At 38.7% G+C, this 20,934-nt stretch overlaps 1 protein-coding gene across 1 annotated transcript in view; it reads right to left on the bottom strand.

Moving 5' to 3' along the window:
- Positions 1 to 15,950: 15,950 nt before the first annotated feature.
- Positions 15,951 to 20,934, bottom strand: part of LOC149815243 (casein kinase 1-like protein HD16) — a 36,858-nt gene continuing 31,874 nt past the window's right edge. The window contains exons 15-17 of the mRNA XM_089989437.1: positions 16,555 to 16,712; positions 16,292 to 16,480; positions 15,951 to 16,206 (exon numbers count right to left, since the gene is read on the bottom strand). Coding sequence (XP_089845563.1) covers positions 16,147 to 16,206; positions 16,292 to 16,480; positions 16,555 to 16,712 — 407 coding nt within the window. The 3' untranslated portion in view covers positions 15,951 to 16,146. The remainder of the gene's footprint in view (positions 16,207 to 16,291; positions 16,481 to 16,554; positions 16,713 to 20,934) is intronic.

The following is a 20,934-nucleotide window of genomic DNA, read 5'->3' as shown; positions in this document are numbered from 1 at the left end:
TTGCATATGCAGGCATAGGGAACTGAACCCATGTTCCCTACTTAAAAAAAAAATCCATCTAGGGCTTAAAATAAAAGGGTCAGTATATGGAAGAATCCAAGGGCATTGATGGTGTTTGACCCTGCAGATTTGTTCAACATAGTCTAGTTGCTAGGAAACGAGACTTGGATCGTATTTTTTTATGAAAAATATAAATTTTTGAGCTTGAATATGTATTAAAATTTTAAATTGTCGATTTTTAAATCTTATAAAAAAGGGATCGAACGTTCCAAAAAGACTATTCCTATAAAATCAAGCACGGAGAACACATGTATATGGTTAGATTTGATAAAAACATAAAAGAAACATTTTAGAAGCTTGGTATGCTGACAGTAGGCACATATCAGAATAGCAGGTACCTCTGCCCTTTTACACATACGAGTAAGATCCCTTGTTATGCATAAGATGGGATTAAAAAAATCATCAATGCCCTTTTACACATACCCCTGCGCACACACACACACACACACACACACACCGAGTTTGAGGTGTATTAGAGACATCCTGGCCAGCAGGGCCATTTTCCTCGGTTCCAAGCGGCTCCTCCAACCTATAGTTTCCTTCATTTGTCACTACTTGGATCTTCGGATCCCCTTCATTTTCAGAGTGACAATAGTAAATGGATCCCTTATCTGCCATGTTTTCCCTCTCCCACAGCTCCTCTTGATGAGTTAGGAAACTTTTCTTCTCGAAATAAGGTTTGAAGTCCCTAAAGGCCCCTCGCTTTTCTTTCCCGAGCAATTCTTTCTTATGTTTGTGCTTCTGCACTTCTGTTTGGGGCAGATTATTCTCTGGATTCAAATCTCTACCCGGACCGTTTGGAATTGATTGGGATACTTACAGAAGCCCAGGTTGAGTCATTTGACTGTTCCGCTTATCTTTCGAGCCTTCAGTCCAGTTAGTAGCTATAAGGACTCCTACCTATTTAAGTGATCATTTGAGATAGTCTACCTATTTGTTGGCCCGAACCACAAAGCTTAATAAGAACCCTAATCATTCAAAAATCAGGTCAAGGTCCAATTGAGCCTCCTCTCCTTTACCAAACTTAACAATCTTAGTGGACCCACTAGTGGGGACAAATTGGTATGCAACCCATTTGTTGACAGCCTTTTTTCTTACTCAAAAAAGCCTATTCATGGTACTACTCACTCAAAAGAAAATGTTGTAAGATTCCCTTTGCTTTAGTTTTACGGAATTCCCTTGTGCAAGAAAGCTTTAAAAAAAACAAAAGCTAGGGCTTCAAACCAAAGGTTGCATATGAGATATAACATGGCCCTCACTACACTCGCTTTTATAAAATCAAGAACTAAAAAAAAAATGCAAGTTTTTTGTAACCATTCATTGAGTCATCTGACTTTCAAAAATTCAATCATATGCAGCAACCTCAGTCAATGGCACAAGTGGAATTCAAAGCAAAACCTACACCAATAGTCTTAATGAGATATGCCTGTGATGTGCGGTCAGAATTTATATTCCCAACTATGCATAATGTGAACAAGACCTACGCCGTCCAATGTGAAAGTAAAAGGCCAGATCTTTGTCTTTTAATTTAGCCAGTTGGTTGGTTAGCCAAAAGTTTGGACTTTTGGACCATCAGTTTCATGGCCAGCTTGTTTTTGCACTACCATGTTGCACCATTGTCCAAGTATAATAATAACAAATAATAATGATGATGGTGATGGTGATGGTGGTGGTGGTGGTGGTGGGGCGTTGAGATATTAAATATAATAAAAATAAAAATGAAAATTTTAAAAGGTTGAGATGATGAAAACCAAAATAATCTTTCCTACCTTTACTTTCAAGCGGAACTACACCAAGAAAGATTGTTAATTGAATGGGGCCAAATTGGAAGGGTTCCCTTTCCATTTTATAGTTAACCTCCATGTTTATTAAAAGGTTATTTTAGGTAGGTTAAGTTATGATACGCATTGATGATGATGTTGTTGATGTTCTACCAAGGCACCACGAAAAGATGACGATGGTCAGAAGCTCCAAAAACTTAAAAAAATACTTTGTGGTTATGAGACTTAGGGAATGAGATGGGATTTGTAATGGGACTAGGTACTTGGACACCCACAATGAAACGAATGCATCAACATCTTTTAGATAAATTGCTAAATTGGTTAAAGAAAATCACTAAACAGAAAAAATGAAATGAAAAAAAATGATAAGCATACTCAATGATCATTTTAAGAAGCAAAGTTAACACAAACGGCGCACGGCACGGGCGAGTAAGGGGAGACGTGTTGCATTTTGGTTAGCTAAGTACCTTTCAAGATACTTAATCTGATTAAGAGATATCTTCTCTTGGAAAACTCACTTATGATCGAGTTCGAGCTAGACCTAGCCGTACTGTCTCTGCCTGTGGTACTTAGGTCACTGTCCTCACAGCGTAAAACTCCCGGGGCTTACCCCTTGCCCCTATGAAATCGCCACTCTTCGGCTTGCGCAAAGGGTAACAACACCCATGGCTCGCTTGATGTTAAACTTGTTTCGACCCAAAAAAAAAAAAATGACCAAATCTCGCTTGATTCTTCATGGACTCTAAGAAAGAAACTCTGCCACCTTTGGCCAATACATGTTGACTAAAACGCCATGAGTATTGTAGCTCGCCCTGCGCAGGCAACTCTTAGCTTACATTAAGTCATACTTATTCCATTGTGATTTGAGCTAAAAACACCACCTCGGGAATGGACATGTGAATATTAGTAACAACCACTGTTAGAGCCAACGTGTAGCATAGTCCCCCGGGGCAGGGTACTAGCCTCGGAGTTTTATGCTGTTGGCACGATGATGAGCGTAGGTATAGAAGGCTGAGCCAGCGCGATCAGGTCTTAGTGCCAGGTGCAGTTTCTTTCGGGTTATAAATCCAAAAAAAATAATACAATAGTGACAATGATTAATTCAATACATTTTGTTCTTTGTACAAGCTTAGCCACCATTGAGGGAACATAGTGAAGATGGGAAAGAAACACACAAAACCCAAAATTTGATCAGACCAGATGAGAGAAATCCCTCGGCCGACCCGCGAACCTCGCCGAGAACGAACGGCTAAGATTATCCGGTTCGTACGACGCGGACCCCTGATCGAAGTTCTGTGCATAGGTGAAGGGATCATAAGCAACAGTAACCGAGTTTGAGAGGTGGAAGATCCTGTTCCTTCCCTTCTTGATTCTCCTCCATAAGACCCTCCAACCCATCATCTTAGATGGTTTTGATGACTGAGATCTCGACAGGTTGGCCGGGAAATTCAAACAGTCGAAGCACATGTCGTGGCCGCCGAGCCGTACACTTTTCCGGCCATTCCGGGTGCTTCTCTGGCCATTTTGCCACCAGTTTAGGATTCCGTCGCCGGAGTTTTGCCTGTTTAGGGTGGGAGACCACTCCATATCCAGCATGAGAGAATTTTGGTCGAGTCCTTTCGCTGTGTATATATATATAGGCAGGGAAGGGTTATAGAGGGCAACTTCTTATGCCTTTTTATGACCTTAAGCTTTATTGCAAATGGCAGATATGTCCTAAAATATTTAGATTCGACTAATCTGAAAATTATGTTTAGTTAAACTTACGGTGTTGATTTATAAAAAATATTACCAGTTTGCCACTCGGTGATGCCACATAGAGAGACAAATATTGCAAGATTTTCTTAATTATCATAAGAGATATATCTTGGTAAAAGCTAGAAACAACAATCAAATCATGATTTTTGAAATATCATTATTTTGTCAATTAAATAAATTTTTTGAAAAATGGTGCCTAATTTTTTTGCATGATTAAAAAATGCAATTAATTGCCATTGGATAATAATTTAGTAGCTTTATGATTTGGATCCAGACATTTGTCAGAAACTGAATAAACCATTTTCAAAATATTGTGAAAAAACAACAAAACTTAGCCTTTAGAATAGATCATGACCTCACCTCTTAATTTAACATTTAAATGGATTGGGTCTTGTATGGATCCCATGACCCCACTAGGTCAGAAATAACAAGGACTTGAGGGCTAATCAGGTCATATTAAATATCATATAACCAATCATCAGCTATGCTCAATCCATACCACACATCTTACTTGGGAACCGTGGTTCGCTTGCAAACTATGTCACATGGACACGCCATTTTGGTGCCATGTCCTTGGTGACACGAGCATCTCAGACATGTGGACATAAACACTGACAGGCACAGATAATATTTTATTATTATTTTTAATGCTTTAAAGTTTTGTTTTAATAAAAATGCCTTTAGCATTAAAATATCCAAAATTAGTTTTATTGATTAAAATTAAAAAAAAAATTGTGTTCTCATGTCCTGTTTTTTCCAAAAAAAATGAACTTGTGAGTCGAGTCGAACCCGCATCACATGTCCTCGTGCTCACCGTGTCTTTGCAACATAGCTTGGAAACTGTGAGATTGGGGTGTTAAGGCGTTTGGGTCGGATCTAGGCAAACCAGTCTAGTTGGGTCGAGTCAGATCATTAGGAACCCTACCCATGCCCCTACTTTTTGCAACGGTCAATGGCATTATGGTGATTGATCCACTAACCACTGGCAAAAAATCTGTTGGTAATTATTTTAGGAGAATTTTCATGTTTTGAATATTTTTAATAAATAGATGGTTGCGATTTAGAGAGGTTTTAGATAGTCAGAATGTGGTCAAAATTCGAAAGCTTGACTAATCACTGGTCATCCATGTGCTACTGCACACCGCCCATACTTTCGCAGACTTATTTGAAAGAAAATTTATTAATTAGTTGTCTTTAGAGTGGTAGGTAGGGCTGGGAAACAAGACCAGCAGCTCGCAGTTCGGCTCGAAATTCGAGCTCGGCGACTCAAGCTAAAAGACAGCTTGTTTAGGTAAACCGTAAAAGAGACGAGCATGAACATGGCAAGCTTGGTTCGGCTAATATTGGCTCGTTTTACATATTATATATTTTATACATTATATCCTGAAAATCTATATTATATATATATATATATTTTTTTTTTTTTTATACATGTATTAATTACATATACCTTTTTTTTTTTTTTGAAGAAAGAGTGCATATCATTCAGATGTGGTGATAAGCAATCACCCACGAGAAAGATTATATATTTTATATGTTATCAAGCTTTAAAAAATACTTTTTTTTATATAACGAACCAGCTCATGATCGGCTCATAATGAGCTCAGGCTCGGCTCAGTTTCGTGATGAGCTCACGAGCTGAGCCAGAGCAGGAGTGTACCCTTAACGAGCAGAGCCCGAACAAACCAAGCTCCAACTTGTTCGACTCGTTTACCAGTAGGTAGGGTTACAAACGGGTCAGATTCAGCTTGGATCTGTGCTGAACCGGTACTGGATAAGTATTTCCATGAGAGTGCCTGGTTCTGGATCCAGATCCGACTCGGACAACATGATAGTGTTCCGGGTCCTCATGTGATCCAACCTACTTTGGATCGGCAAGAAACTGGTCAAATATATAGAGTTTTCTTGTAGAACATGCGAAACTGGTTGGGTTGGAATTGGGTCTGGCCTAGTTCTAACCTTATTTGTTCATCCAATTCTGACACAGATCCAACTGGACCCAAAATTACATGTTTCAAATCTCAACGTTTATAAAACACAGAGCCTGTTTCTTTATCCTCCCAATTTTCATTGTCAGCACAGAATCATATAGGGATCCAACCCATTTTCAACCCTAGTAGTAGGGGCACAAACAGGTCGGATACAGGCTGGATCATCGTATATCTAGATCTGAACCTGAACATATGCAACATATCCAAGTCCAGATCTAAAGCCAAAGTGGACCCGATATAACAGAGTTGAATCTGGGTCCCAAATGATATATTCAAACTGGATATGACAAAAAAGAGGGTTAAAACTAAGGGTGTGACCGGGTCGGGTTCAGGTCGGGTCTTATCAGGCCCAACTTTGAATTGGGTCTAAAAGTAAGACCCAAAACCGACCCACTTTAATTGAGGTTTGGGTTCGGGTTCAGATTCGGTTACAGCTAGAAACTGTGAACCCATATGGGTTAACGGGTTCAGGTATGTATCAGGTCGGGTCTTTAGTAGACCCGTTTTGATTCGGTAAGGTTTGGGTCTGGGAATGGCTGAAAAAACTAGACCCATAAGTCCCGTCGATCTGGATTCGAATATGGATCCTAGAGAAAAGGCTGATCTTAATCCAAGTAATTCGCATCCGCAGAAGTCCCATTGTGCAAGACCGAATCTGATCTGAATTTATATTTTGATGTTAATTTAGGATCTGAATCCTAGAATAATATGTCAGATCAGAAATCCAACCTAATCTGATCCATTCTCAACGCCACTCGAGAGCCCAAGGGCTAGGAAACGAACCAAGCAGATGGGTTTGGCTTGTCCAAAAGCTCATTCAGGCTCAGGCACAATAAGCTGAATATAATTAAGCCAGCTTGTTTTTAGTGTTTAGTTTCCACTGTTTTGTTAAATGTGAATGTTTAAAAAATAGTGCCGGCTGAGGTTGGCTTAGCTCGCCGCAAGCTGACCTCCGAGCCCGAGCCCCGAGCAGGGTGTCAGCCTCACAAGCCGAGCTTGAACAGTCTAAGCTTGGCTCGTTCAGCTTGTTTGCAAGTCTTTGACTTAGAGAGGCCGTGGTGTGCCTTCCTACTCAAAATATTTAGATGTGCCTTAACTTCAATTCGAAACCATACCAATCTTTTGTATTAGCCAACATTAATCCATAATTAAATCCATTAAGAACTTTTTTTTAACTTAATATTAAAATGCTTGAAAAAATTATTCAGTTCCACAAAATGGGCTTCATTTAAGAAATTAAAAAGGGATTGTTCTATATCATAGCATTGCATACAAGGCAGGAGTATCTCATCTACCGGATCGTTGTACGTGTCCATTTTAGTTAGGGATTCGTCATACAAATACAAGTGATCTACAAATTACAATAAGATTGCCAAATATTGCATTGGCATACATTTAAATACTATGAAGTATGTTTCCGCTCTCTAATGATTTAATATAAATCAATTAACAAACCAAATAATATAGGTTAATAAATACACATACACGTAACATAAAGAAGAACAAAACGCTAATCGCGTGTTTAATTGGAAAATGTGAATTTTTACTGTATTAAAAAGAAATAATAACTTTATTATTTTTTGTGAAAAAAAAAAAAAACATTTCACGATGTCATTTTGGAGGGGCTGGTTGTTTGAGAATAGGCAAGAGAGGACACGACCAATTTTGGGGTACGTTTTTTTCACTGATCAAATTGTGGGATAGCCCTAGCCATTAGATTCGCATTTGAGACAACTAAAAGTCAACAACATGACAAAATTGACCACTTTGGTCAAATGAGGGGTGCGTTGTCAGCATGTCTTACTATTATTTCAAGGAACAGATAATTCATGGATCGTTGGGAATTTTCAGTTAAGGCTTATGTCACAAGATACGGGTACAACCGGACACGATGACTCGATTTCGACGGGCATGTTTGAATTTTTTTTTCAGAAATAAGATAGAGCAACACAGTTTTTTTATATTTTAATCAATAAAGCCAATTCTTTTGATGTTTAACATATAAAAGTATATCTTTACTAAAATATTATAAAAATGTAATTAATTGATATTTAAATTATTAAATTAATTCTCATACATGTCATGGTGTGTCCGACTCGTGTCAACCACGACACTCCTCCTAAATGGTGTGTCGTTGTGACATAGGTTAGCGATCATCGTGACATATATATCTGACCGTTCAACTAAAGAAAGGTTCAGAATCTACAACCAACCACAATCAGATGGCTCTCCTTCTCCAATGCTTGAGCATCTCATCCATTGGACCTCATATATTTGTTTTTTATAATTTATTTAGTAAGAAATATGATTTACACAAAGACTTTACGTCATACAAACATGTTTTTCAAAATGTGACAAAGACATGACTCACAATGCATTTAAAACTTTATAATACAAAGTATTGTGGTTGTTGATTTTTAATACTTAAAAAAATGTGTCTAAACATTGAAAATTCATAATTTAAAACATGCCACCAATTAAATGAATGATAAAAATCCAATATGTAAAGTTCAATCGGTGTAGGACTCGATCGTTAGAAAAGGAACGTCGTCGATTATCTATCATGGACCTTTCTTTGGTTGAATGGGTCTCTCTCTCCATTATATATATATATATATAACATAAAGATTTTATATGGTTTTTCTTTGCCACGAGAGAGAGAGAGAGAGAGAGAGAGAGAGAGAGAGAGAGAGAGAGAGAGAGAGAGAGAGAGAGGATCAACATTATCACTCATGAAGATCAGCAAAATGTTGAACCCATGAACTGAACAAAAAAGAAAAACAAAACTAAAATATAGAAAAACAAAAGCAAAAGAAAAGAAAAAGAAACTACAGCCAACTAGCAACAAACAACAAAGCCAAGCTCAACCAGGATCCTCTGGATAAGAAGGAACCACCGATGAGTGAACGTTGTTCAGACGGAAGGAGAGGTCTCTAAGATGCATTTGTAGAATCGCGTATACATCAACCAAGATTTTATGGACAAGATTATTAAGGATGACCGGAATTTGACGGAAAGTAGCATCATTGTGTGTCATCCAAACAAACCACCAAGTAGTAAGCAACCATGTCTTCCAGATCAGTCTCCACCGCTTGCAACGTCTAATTTCAATAGGGCCTAGGAGCAGATCAAGCGCAAAAGACTCCTCTTTGACAATTACGTTCGGAGATCTCCACGTGCTATTAAATAGGGCCATGAAGATTGGGCAGGACCAGAATAAATGAAAAGTAGTTTCTTCAGCAGCTTGACACAACGCACACCAACTTGGAAACTGAAAGCCCAACTTCTTTAAATAACTGTGAGTCTGAACCCTATCATGCAAAATTAACCAAGCCAAGACCCGAGATCTTGGGGTAGGGCCCTTACCCCATAACGCACACTCAGGGAACCAATCTGCCCTTGGGGGGAGCAACGATCTATACACTTTGTGAGTGTGGAGCGCACCATTTGGTGCAATAGCCTAATGCAACCACTGATCATAATTATCTGCATCCCCAATTTGATCTTTGAAGGATGATAAGGCTCTCAGCCACATGCTTCGCAAGTGCGAGATCGCCAACCCCCGGGTTCCATGACGAAAAATAGATAAATCAGAAGCACCATATTTAGCATGAAGCAAACGAGCACAAGGAGAACCTGGTTGATGGGCCATTCAACATTGCTTGGCCACAAGAGCAATACTCCTCTGTCTTGGAGCAAAAACACCTAAGCCAGCCATACGCTTAGGTAACATCACCGTTCGTCAACCAACCAAATGACGCTTACTCTTAGGCTGACACCCAAACCAAAGAAAATCCGTCATTAAACAACAAATTTGCTTCTCCACGCCCACAGGCATCACGAACATTGACATGAAGAATTCAGGGATAGAAGAAAGAACATGTCTGATTAAAGTCAGACGGCCAGCAATGGAGAGATAAGATGTCTGCTACGAAAAAAGCTTGTTTTTCACTTTTTGAATAGTTGGAGCCTAAGCAGCAGAAGAGAGGCGCTTCACTTGTAACGGCAGACCCAAATACGTCATCGGCAACTCAGAGATTGCACAATTGAAAATTCTTTGACCCGCTGCAAGCATAGGATACTAAACATTGAACATAGAAATAGAGCATTTGCTATCATTTAGGGAAAGCCCAGAAAGAGAAAGAAAGAACTGGAGAATAAGCTTGAATCTAAGCATTTGCTGCACGTTTGCTCGCCCAAAAATAATCATATCATCAGCATAAATAAGAATATGGTTCAAAAAATTCAGAAGATCTAGAGGATCTATCAGGCGCTTCTCCGCAGTACGCTTGAACAACACCACGAGACCCTCAGCAATGACATTGAACAACAAAGGTGATAGAGGGCAGCCTTGCCTTAGTCCACACCCCAATTTGATCTGACCACCTCTAGTGTCGTTAATCTTAATCATGGCCTGAGCATTAGAGACCAATTCTCTCACCCACCCAGAAAAACGACGAACAATGCCAAAATTGGATAACATTTGAAATAAGAAGGGCCAATGCACAGAATCAAAGGCTTTATTAAAATCTAATTTAAGAGAAAAATAGGCTTGACCACTAAGATGTAAGGAGTGAATGACTTCAGAGGCCAAGATGAATGAATGTTGAATCCTCTTATTGTGGATAAAGGCGAACTGAGAGTTCAAAAAAATTTGGTGAGCCACAACCTTCAACCTATTAGCCAACACCTTGGCAATCATCCGATAAAGGGCACTCATAACAGAAATCGGGCGAAATCTAGAGATATCAGTTGCAGCATCATCTTTTGGAATTAAAGAAATAATTGTCAAGTGGGTTTGAATAGGCAATCTGTAGTTGCGATAGAACTCATCAAACATGTTAATAACATCAGGCTTCACACAAGACCAAAAAATTCTGAAGAAATCCACATGAAACCCATCATAACCTAGAGCTTTCCACATGAAACCCATCATAACCCAGACAAACCTTTGATTGCCCTAAAAATCTCATCTTCAGAGAACTTCATTTGGAGTTTATGAGCTTTTTTTAGTAGGTTTGCATGAAGGCTTTCAAACCTAGACGGGAATAAACTTTTTTTTTTTGAAAGTCAAGCTGGGGTTAGGCAGACCCCTACGAGTTACACTATACCATTGGGTTTTGAACCTGCAACGTCCCAACACAAGGTGACGTTCACTAGCATATCCTAACAAAGCGGAGCCCCCGTTGGTGACAGGAATATACTTGCTACAATAGTTTGTGCATAACATACTTGGGATCTCATGATTAGGGGTGTCAATGGGTCGGGTTTGGTTCGGACCCAGGTGGTACCAGACTTGGACCCAGCTTTTGGGTATGATATCGGATCTGGATTCGAGTCTAATTGGGTTCACTATAAGAAAAACAATACCCAGACCCGTTAAGAACTACATGAACCAGCCCTGGACCATACCCGGTAAAACCATATTTTTTTATTATTTTTACATTGAAAAATTACAGCTCTTAATCGGAATTAGGGTTGGGGGCGGGTATGGTATAAAATTTCACAAACTATAGGGTCCATGTATTAATCAGACCTTTGGGTCCAGACTCGGGTCTTAATCGGTTCTTATTATTTATCACCATACCAGAACCCTATAGGGTTTGGTTCGGGTCGGGACCGGGTAAACCAGGCCCGTTGACACCCCTACTCATGATGGTTCAATCCCACAGCACATATGTGTTTTTTTTTTTAATATTACTAATAATATTTAATAAATTTTCATAATATTTTCAATAATATATACGCTTTTTATATACTAAATATTAAAAATATACTTTTTATCAATAAAATTTAAAAATATGTGGCTTCATGATCAATCGAGTCCACGTATATTTCAGTGTCTGCATGACACGTTTTTTTTTGTGTGTGAAAGGCAAGCTGGAGTTAGGCAGACCCCTACCAGTTATACAACTATTGCCATTGGGTTTTGAACTTGCAACGTTCCAACATAAGGTGACGTACACTTACCAGACAACCGTCCCTTTGACATTTTTAGCGAAGTGCAATGCAATTACAGAACAGGGTATGTTCGGCAGATCCTTTCAAAAAACATGATTCAGAATCACTTTCTAATTTGCTTGAGATTCAGAATCAAGCAAATTAGAAAGTGACAGTCATTTGCAAAGGCAAAAGAGATTTACTTTCTCACAGCTTAACTTTTTATGTTCGGCTGATTATACAAATCAGATTCGGAATGATACAACCAAACGTGCCCCAACTTTCTTACTTTTTCCAAGGGCAACTGAAACCTTTTCTCCATAAAGAACTGATTACCACTTACCCACCACCCAGGTGATAAAATATCAGGAAAGAGAATTCTCAATTTCTGGATTTCCAGTGTTTGGATAACTTGGATGCACTACTGTTTTTTAGAATTCTTGTACTATTTATTTGGTTTCATGGAACTGATGTGAAAATCCTCATTCTTCTCGATTAGGGTAGTTAAAGAATGAGGCATTGCAGTAAGGATGTAAACGGATCAGAAACAGTTTGGGATATATGTTACTAAATATGACGATCTAATCTTGCCCAGTCAGATTTAGATTTGGATTAAAAAAAACATAAAATCAAATCCGGGTCTGCTTAGCTATATATATAATCAGGTTAGATTATGTATCATGTTCAAATTCATTTAATTGAATGGTGCCCACTTTATTGAATATGGTTAATTTCAAACCCAAACCATCATTCTTATATACTAATCAAAAAAAGGGCTCAGCCAAAGAACATGGCACACACTTGTTAGCAGCGGCAAAAATGGATTGGGTCTGGTGTGATATTTGGTCCAAGTTAGATATTTCTAAGTACGGATCCTTAACACAAGGTTCAACTGTGCATTTGTTATCCATTGGCATCTAAGAAGCTTGTTTTGGTCCTTTTTATGGATCCAATATGGCTGTTTATATTTTGGCTTTGTCTTTAAACCATCATATCAGGTATCATTCAGATGGAATTTTGAATCTAGCTTTATTGCATTGCATTGTGGATTTGGGTTCGGATTAAAGACGATCTAATCCACACACATATATGGGGTGGTGGAGGAAGAGGAGGAGAAGGAGAAGGAGAAGGTGGAATAGGAGAAGGAAGAGGTGGAAAAGAGAGGAGAGGAAGAGGAAGGGGGGAGAAGGTGGAGGAAGAGGGAAGGAGGGGGAAGAGGAGGATAAGGAGAAGAGGAAGGAGTGGAGACGAGACAGAGGTAGACAGTGGAGCAGGACCTCGATCGAATGGGTTTCAAGAACTAGAATTCTCATCTACAAAGGTGGGAATTCTAAACAGAGAAATTCATGACATGAGAATTCTTAACTATCATACCAAAAAATGGATCCAAATGCTAGAATTTGAGTAAGGAAATTGAATTCTCATTGTCTCAAATTCACTCAAATCCAGACAAACCCCTAGACTATTATACCGAATTCAAAATATTTTTTAAGAACCCTCGCTAAAAAATTCTTATTTGCCACCTAATTTCCCAAGTCAACCTCTTCTCCAAGGACACCCTTTGATTACTCAAACACATGACAAAAAACTAACAATTAAAATTGAAAACTGCTTTTTTAATAGTCCAAGCCAAATAAAATGAAAGACAAAACCCGATTGTTTAGCTCAGATCTGATAGGGATGACTAATGAACATTAAGCTGAAGAGATATTACGAGTTTGAAAATCACAGGTGCGTCACTTGCCGCAAGGTGAAGCTAGTTGTACTCCATAGTGGGCAAGGAGGACCGGGAGCAAACAGGGCCCTGCCCCACCTTGTTTGAACTGGGGATGGAGGACATGAAACGGGGATGGAGGCAGGGATGGACTTAGGCTTTTCCCCACCCACACCCGTCCCCATCTCCAATCCCAGCCTTGCCCCGCCCAGTCTCCGATCCTTCTTTAGGGATGGCAGTGGACCAAGGGGAAACGAGCCCTGACCCACTTCATCCTGTTTGGACCAGGGATGGAGGACATAAAACAGGGATGAAGGTCAAAATCAAAACCCGTGCAGGGATGGAGGGCAGGATTTTAAGATGGGGTGGGAGTGGAGACCTTGTCCCCCGCCCCCACCTTGGTCCACTGCCATCCCTAGAGGACCTAGGGTTTTTACACTAATGAACTCACAATGTTGAGGTGGTTCTCCCCAATTATTCTCACCCCCCCCCCAAAAAAAAAAAAAAACCTTTGTCCAGTCAAGTCATTGAGTGAGGAGGTGCATTCAAGCAAATCAAAAGGTCGGCTAGCACAGTTTTCTGACTGCTAATGTAGGATTGGTACAAAACACCTATGTGTGATAATATAGGGGTTACACAAGATTACTAGGCTGGTGATATGGGCAAGTAATAACACCCACACTTTCAATATGGGTAACCAAACACATACACATGAACATTACTAATGGCCAAACTCTGACTCTTTACGGGTGCATCAAAAGCTATGGCACAAGGCACAAAAGCTATGGCATAAGGCATAAGAGTGAACTTAAATAGGATTTTCACACCAACGTAGAGGTACTCAAGCGACCAACTTGTAGCCCACAAGGGCTCCGCATACCTGGTTAGGTGGGTTGGTTTACGGCATTCAAGCTGAAGGAAGCCACGAGTTCAATACCCAGGGTGTGCATCATTTACCGCAAAGTCAAAGCCAACAGAAAAGTATCTCTGATGGGCAGGGGGTGAATAGTCGTGAAATTTTAGACCGTGAACAGCAAAACAGGGTCATAGTCAATGTGGCACCTGTCGGCTCATAACAGGACGTATGAACCATTCTGGTGGTTTCTCATCATTATCCAAAATATTTAAAAGGAAAAAAAAGTTCTTGGAAATATGGAATGTAACATGACAATGCATCCAAGTATTTCCTTCAAAATACTTGGATGTCGGTGACCCCACCCAAGGTTTACCTTGCCGGGAGGCAGGCCCATTAAGTGACCCAGTTCTCAGTGAGGGTTCCTCGTCATAAAAAAAAAGTATTTCCTTCAAAATTCAAGCATGAGACATACCAAGTTTCCCTTGGCCTATTCAAACGAGGCAGGATCAGGTGCAATCACATAGCACAAATGCAATGTGTCGCTGCACCTGATCACCCTCCATCTTCTGTTGTACAGCCTGTCAGAGTGGGGCCCAACATCAAATGGATGGTGATCTGGTGCAGTAGCGCATTGCATTTGTGCAATGTGATTGACCTGATCCCATCACTATTCAAACTGACTGGGTTAAAAGTCCATGAATGAGACCTATCAATACAAAGCCTCAACATGGAACATAAGTTCTGGCACAGTAGCACCACTAAAACTACTACAATGATTAACTGAAATGTGCAAAAGATGGAATTGACTCGATACATGCAATATCTGGTCAATTTGTAAATGACACCTAAGGTTTCTTGACTGCGGATAAATGCTTAATGACTGAAGGATATAGGGGGGGGGGAAACCATGTAACAGGCATATGAGATGACAAATTCATACAATGATGATTTTTCTCTTTCATCTCTGTCTCCTATCCCTAGGGAGTATTCCTCCATTCGCAGGGTTTTCAAACAAACTTTGTCTACTCTGGTGTAGATACGAAAAACAATATGGATCATCTAATCTGCAAGGACCATGGTTAGGAATTGCTTGATTGTGTTTTTCCAAGGAAGAGGCGAAACATGAAAATTTGGGACAGCTAATCAAAATCTTCGTGAAATACTTGATTTGTTATTTCATGTCTGTTTTTCATGAAAAAAGACCAATTGAAGTGGATGATTTCCTCAAATCATTTTCCAGATTAACTGAAAATTTTTCCATTTTCCTGATTAACCCAATACATGGACACAATATAGAAAAGATGTGGCATTCATAACTAACAAAGATTCAACAATTTATGGTTTTCTTTGTGATCAATATGAAGTGACCAAAAAGAAAATCTGGTGCAACATTAAGATGCCATGAACCTTTACCACAATTGGCTATCAAATGGCCAACATCACTTTGAGCTATGCTTGGAGCAATGTGAATCCAGTAAACCAATCTTTCTAACAAAGATATTCCCAGGGAAGAACCTTCAAAAATAGGTAATGAACATGCCAATCAGAATCCAGCAGCCTGAGCTGGAAAGTTGTAGAGACATCATAGGTTTTGCTTGAGGTTATTTTTTGCCAGCATGCAAGACTGGTATGCAATGGACTATGGGTCATTATCTAATGTTTTAGTTTTCTTAGGCAAAGAGGCAGATGATCTGAATCTACCCAGATTACAAGAAGAATAAATTTATCAAATCAGTCTGGACGATAGTAGTATGCTAATAAACGAAATCCTAAAACCTGGTCTCTAACATAGAAAGGAAATGGTTGACGTGTTGCTATAACAATGCATGGATGAGCAAGAATTCTCTTGAACCAGATTATACCTTCTGTAAATATTATCAATCTTACATATTTACTTTAATTCAAAGCTGAGTTGTTCAAGAGGGCTATCTCACATAAACCCCTTAACGGCCCTTCAAAATGGATGGGCTTATGACAAAACAAGAGAACATATGCCAGAAGAACAGAGATCCCTTACCTGCTTCAATGTGGTGATAAAAATGGAGTTCAGGATACTGTTCTCCCATAGCAGACAGATGCAATGTAGAGATTTTTGGACCATTTCTCCTGGAAAAAATGGGAATATAAATAACCCATAATACAAATATCAAAAAGAAGAATCAACCTTTGCAATTTTTTCAAGCCATCATACCTTGACATGAGTACTAGGAAAAGCAGATGTTCGCAGGGTTTCTTGGGTCTCATCAACTATTCTCTTTTTGGGGACGCTTAGAATGAATGCAGACTGATCAGATGTTGCTGCAATAGCTGTTATCCGATAGCCATTCTCCCATCGTCTATGAATTCCTTCACTAGGGTACAAGAAGTCAAGTTCAACAACCTGAAACTTAAACAAGAATAAGTAAACATTTATCTTTCCAATGGGAAGCAAAAAAACTGGTAAGCTGAAAGCACCTGATCAGAATAGCCAGCATTACGAGACATAACAACAGCCCAGCGGTTGCCAGCAGTGGTCATGGAGGTAACATAGAACCCCTCTTTCCATTTCTTGCTGATCCATTTAAAAGGGAAAGAGTCACTAACTTTGTATGATTGTTGAGTATAGGGTGTTCCTTCAACAGCAAAAGCAGCAGGGTATTAGCACAATGAAAATTGCATTTACAGTTATAAACAAGGATGAGAAAAGCAGCATGGCATTAAACAATGACCATTTGTTCAGCTTAAGAAGAGAGAGAATTTAACATGCCGATTTTTGCCATTAGAATTTTCCATTAGCTTAGCAGTTGCTTGGAATAGAGGCGTTTACTTTCATAAGAAACCTTGATTTCACATGGCCAACATCCGCAGGCATAGTAAGCCAGTTTGTTTCCATTATCACATAATGAAAAGCCTTATGGGAGGTTGTACTTATTGCTTAGTTGACATCAAGTGTACAACATTTTTCTGTTGCTGCTACTTGATGCACATCAATGTATTGGAGAAGCAACCCCATGAACACGCAAATAAATTTTTGGTTAATTACAGTGTAGTGCAAACTCATAACATCTAAAGCTAAGTTGGTGTTCATTTCATAAACCCATACAACAAGACCAAGATGACAGGCATCTTGGATCAGGACAAGAAGGCACCTTAAGTTTCACAAACTTTGTTTGGATTGTAAGACAAACTATTAAAGGAAGAAATATAACTAATAGTACTTGTTAAATACACGAGTGATTTCAGAAAATTCTTCTTAGCTGGTAGGTGGCTTTAATTTTCCATTTAAAAGCTAGCTAAAAATGTATTCCTCAATAAAAATCCTCACTTCCTCAGTGAAACATATTAACTAGCTATGCTTGAACTTTGCCAACGCCATTAGATAGAAGTAGATTCATATCTTATTTTTACAAAGAAAATCTACTTTGGTTCTTGAATAATCCAAATCACTTCTGCTATTCTGTTTTTATGAGGAAATTAACCATATGAATAACTATGCTCTTACAGAGGGAGACCTTGATCACTTTGTGTTGTTTGCTTCAACAACAATGATGACAATCATCAAAGGATGGTTTTGGGAAAGACCCATATCAATAATATGTTCTCACCAATGAACCACTCTGTTAAAATATTATGTCTCTTTTAACTGTAAACTGAAATACCCATCAGGGGTATTTCAGTCCTTTTACTCAATAGGTGTCAGCCACCCTAATGAGCTAACATTTTTACTTTTTCTTTTTTTATTTACTTTTGCTTTTTACACTTTTTTTTCTTTTTGACTGTTGTGAAAGGGACAGCTCCATATAGCTGTTGGAGCTGCCCCAACAGTCACAAATGTGACCGTTGGGTGCAGCTCCAACAGTCATATTGAGCTGCACCTGTGGCTTCTTTTTGCATTATAAATAGGCCTTAGTGGCCCTTGTAAACATATTCTTTTTTGTGAGTGCATATGCAATATTGTAAAGCCCCTCTTGGGAACTTATGAATTGAAGTTCATTTTGTTTCATGCTGTTGTGCATGTGTATCCGTGCCTTCGTGCACTTGTGAGTGTTCTCCTTTGTGCACTCTTTGAATTTCTTGTATTGTGGTGTTACACACAATCTCTTTTTGTAGAGATTTTCACATGGTATCAGAGCAAGGTTGTTTGGAGAAAGAAATTGGTGTGATTCTTCTCAATATCAAGTGTCTCGAAAAACGTGCCTTCAACTTTTTGGTGATTGGAGTGGAGGCTCTTCTTCATTCAATATTTTAGAAGATTACTACAACAAGAAAGATTTAAAATCTTATTGTGGTACGTATTCTTTTCTTTCTTCTTTCCTCTCTAATGGGTGAGAAAGACTCCCATTTTTCTCTTGGTTTCAAGCTAAATGACTCAAATTATCATGTGTGGGCCGGAAATATGGAAGCTCACATCAAAGGGAAAGGGCTTTGGGGTTACATTCAAGGCTCGATTCCGGAACCCGAGCCTAAAATTACTTTGGTTAAAGAAGGAGAAATCAAAATCCTTGAGGGAGATGAAAGAACTAATGCTCTTGAGGAATATAGTAGGAAACATGAGCAATGGGAAATGAAGAATTTTAAGATCTTGTCTTGGATTTTCTCTTCCGTTGAGACAAGGATTAATGCCAACATTATAAAGTTTAAAAAGGCTTCTCAAGCGTGGGAGTATCTTGAGAAGATGTATACTTCTAGGGACTTGTCCCATAAGTATTATCTTCAAAAGAGAGCGTTAACTCTTGTTCAAGGTGATATGTCTATAAGAGAGTATTTTGTGGAACTCTCTTCAATTTGGGATAAGCTTGCCATGCTTGAACCCAAGTGGAGTGGAGAAGCCATAGAGCTTCGTCATAAGCAATTAGAAGAAGACCGATTCTTCAATTTTTTGAATGGGCTAAGGCCCGAGTTTGAGCAAATAAGATATTCTCTCCTATCCTCTTTTACCTCTCCTTCTCTTGAAGATGTCTTAACTAAATTAAGTGGAGAGGAAACCCGTATGGGCATTAGCAAGCAAAATCCTAGTGTGCTTGCAATGTCCACAAATCAAGAAGAATGTGATGGTGTTAATGCCGTTTCTAGACCCGATAACAATTTAAGAACATATAGACCTCCTCATTTTAAGAATCAAAATCAAGGAGGAAGAAGAGATTATAGCAAAATCTTGTGTCACTTTTGCAAAGAACCGGGTCATATCAAACCGGTTTGCCCAAAATGGAAGAAACTTCTAGCAATGGCAACTACATCTCAACCATCCAAAGAGGAATCTTCAAAAGAAGCTCTATCTCTCAATCAAATTGTGGAGGCTCTTCAACCTCTTCTAAAGGGAGCTCTTTCCGGTGCCGCCGTATCCACCTCTTCTCCTCCAGGTAAAACTTCTTGGCTCTTAGATTCGGGTGCATCCTTTCATATGACCCCAAACATTTCATCTCTTTCCGAGTATTCTAAAAATGTGTCACCTTCTTTTGTTTCGACCGCGGATGGTACTTCTCTAGAAATTAAGGGAATTGGAAATTTTAAAACCCAAAACTTCTTTATTCCAAAAATTAGACTTATACCAAAATTAAATTTAAACTTGCTTTCCGTTTCTCAACTCACGGACCTTGGGTGTAACATTCAATTCTCATCTAATAAATGTTTAATACAGGATCACCGGTCCGGGAGATTGATTGGGGAAGGCTCTAGGAAAGGAGACTTGTACTATGTGGACTTTCTTCAAATTCCTAAAAACACCTTTTGTAATGTGGCCCAACATAAAGACATAAATGTTTGGCACAAGAGACTTAGTCATCCCAACATTACCAAGTTATCCAATCTACATTTTGTTAAAGATTTTTGTAAAAATACTTTATCTTGTAATGATTGTATTCTTGGAAAAATGAGAAGTATACCTTTTGAACCAAGAACTATGTTTAGTACTAAACCTTTTGAAATTATTCACTCGGATGTTTGGGGACCGGCACCTGTCATATCCAAAGGTGGTTTTGCTTACTATGTGATTTTTGTAGATGATTTCTCACGATATTGTTGGATACATTTTCTTAAACATAAGCATGAAGTTTTTTCATGTTTTAAAACATATCATATGATGATTAAAAATCAATTTAATAGTAATTTAAAGATATTTAGGACCGATTCCGGAGGTGAATATCTCTCTAATGAGTTTAAGAAATATCTTGAGGATTGTGGCATTGTCCATCAAAGATCGTCTCCTAAGACCCCACAACAAAATGGTTTGGCCGAAAGAAAGCATAGGCATATCATTGAAACCACTAGAACCCTTCTCATTTCCCAAAATATTCCTAAAAATTTTTGGGCCGAAGCGGCTCTTGCTTCCGTCTATCTTATCAACCGACTTCCATCCAAAAATTTAGATAAAATTTCTCCCTTTGAGATTCTATATGAAAAAGAACCTGATTATAATAGGTTGAGAGTTTTTGGTTGTAAGTGCTTTGTTCTTACCGATAAAAATGATAAACTCTCACCAAAAGCCATTCCTTGTGCTTTCCTTGGCTATTCAGAAACTCAAAAAGGATTTCGATGTTATGACTCTAAGAATGATAAATTATATGTTTCAAGGAATGTAACTTTTTTGGAAAATGATAGTGGTTTTGAAAAAAATGAATCTCATTTAGAAAATGTCGATTACTCCTTTCTTTTTGACCTTTTATCTAAGGATGATGATATCTCTAGTGATGATGAATCAACATATAATAGTGAAAATGAAATGGTTGTGATCAACAATAACTCTAACCCTTCTACCCCTCAAGAAGAAAATGTATCTAGAGAACCCATCACTTATTCGCATAGAGATAGAAGCACCTTTAGGAGTGCTATTGAACTATATAGTGAACCTAGTGAGAC

This window comes from Nuphar pumila, chromosome 15, assembly GCF_984573655.1.
Source record: "Nuphar pumila chromosome 15, dmNupPumi1.hap1.1, whole genome shotgun sequence".
NCBI lineage: Eukaryota > Viridiplantae > Streptophyta > Magnoliopsida > Nymphaeales > Nymphaeaceae > Nuphar > Nuphar pumila.
Note: the sequence above shows the minus strand (reverse complement) of the source record. Positions and strands in the feature narration are given on the sequence as shown.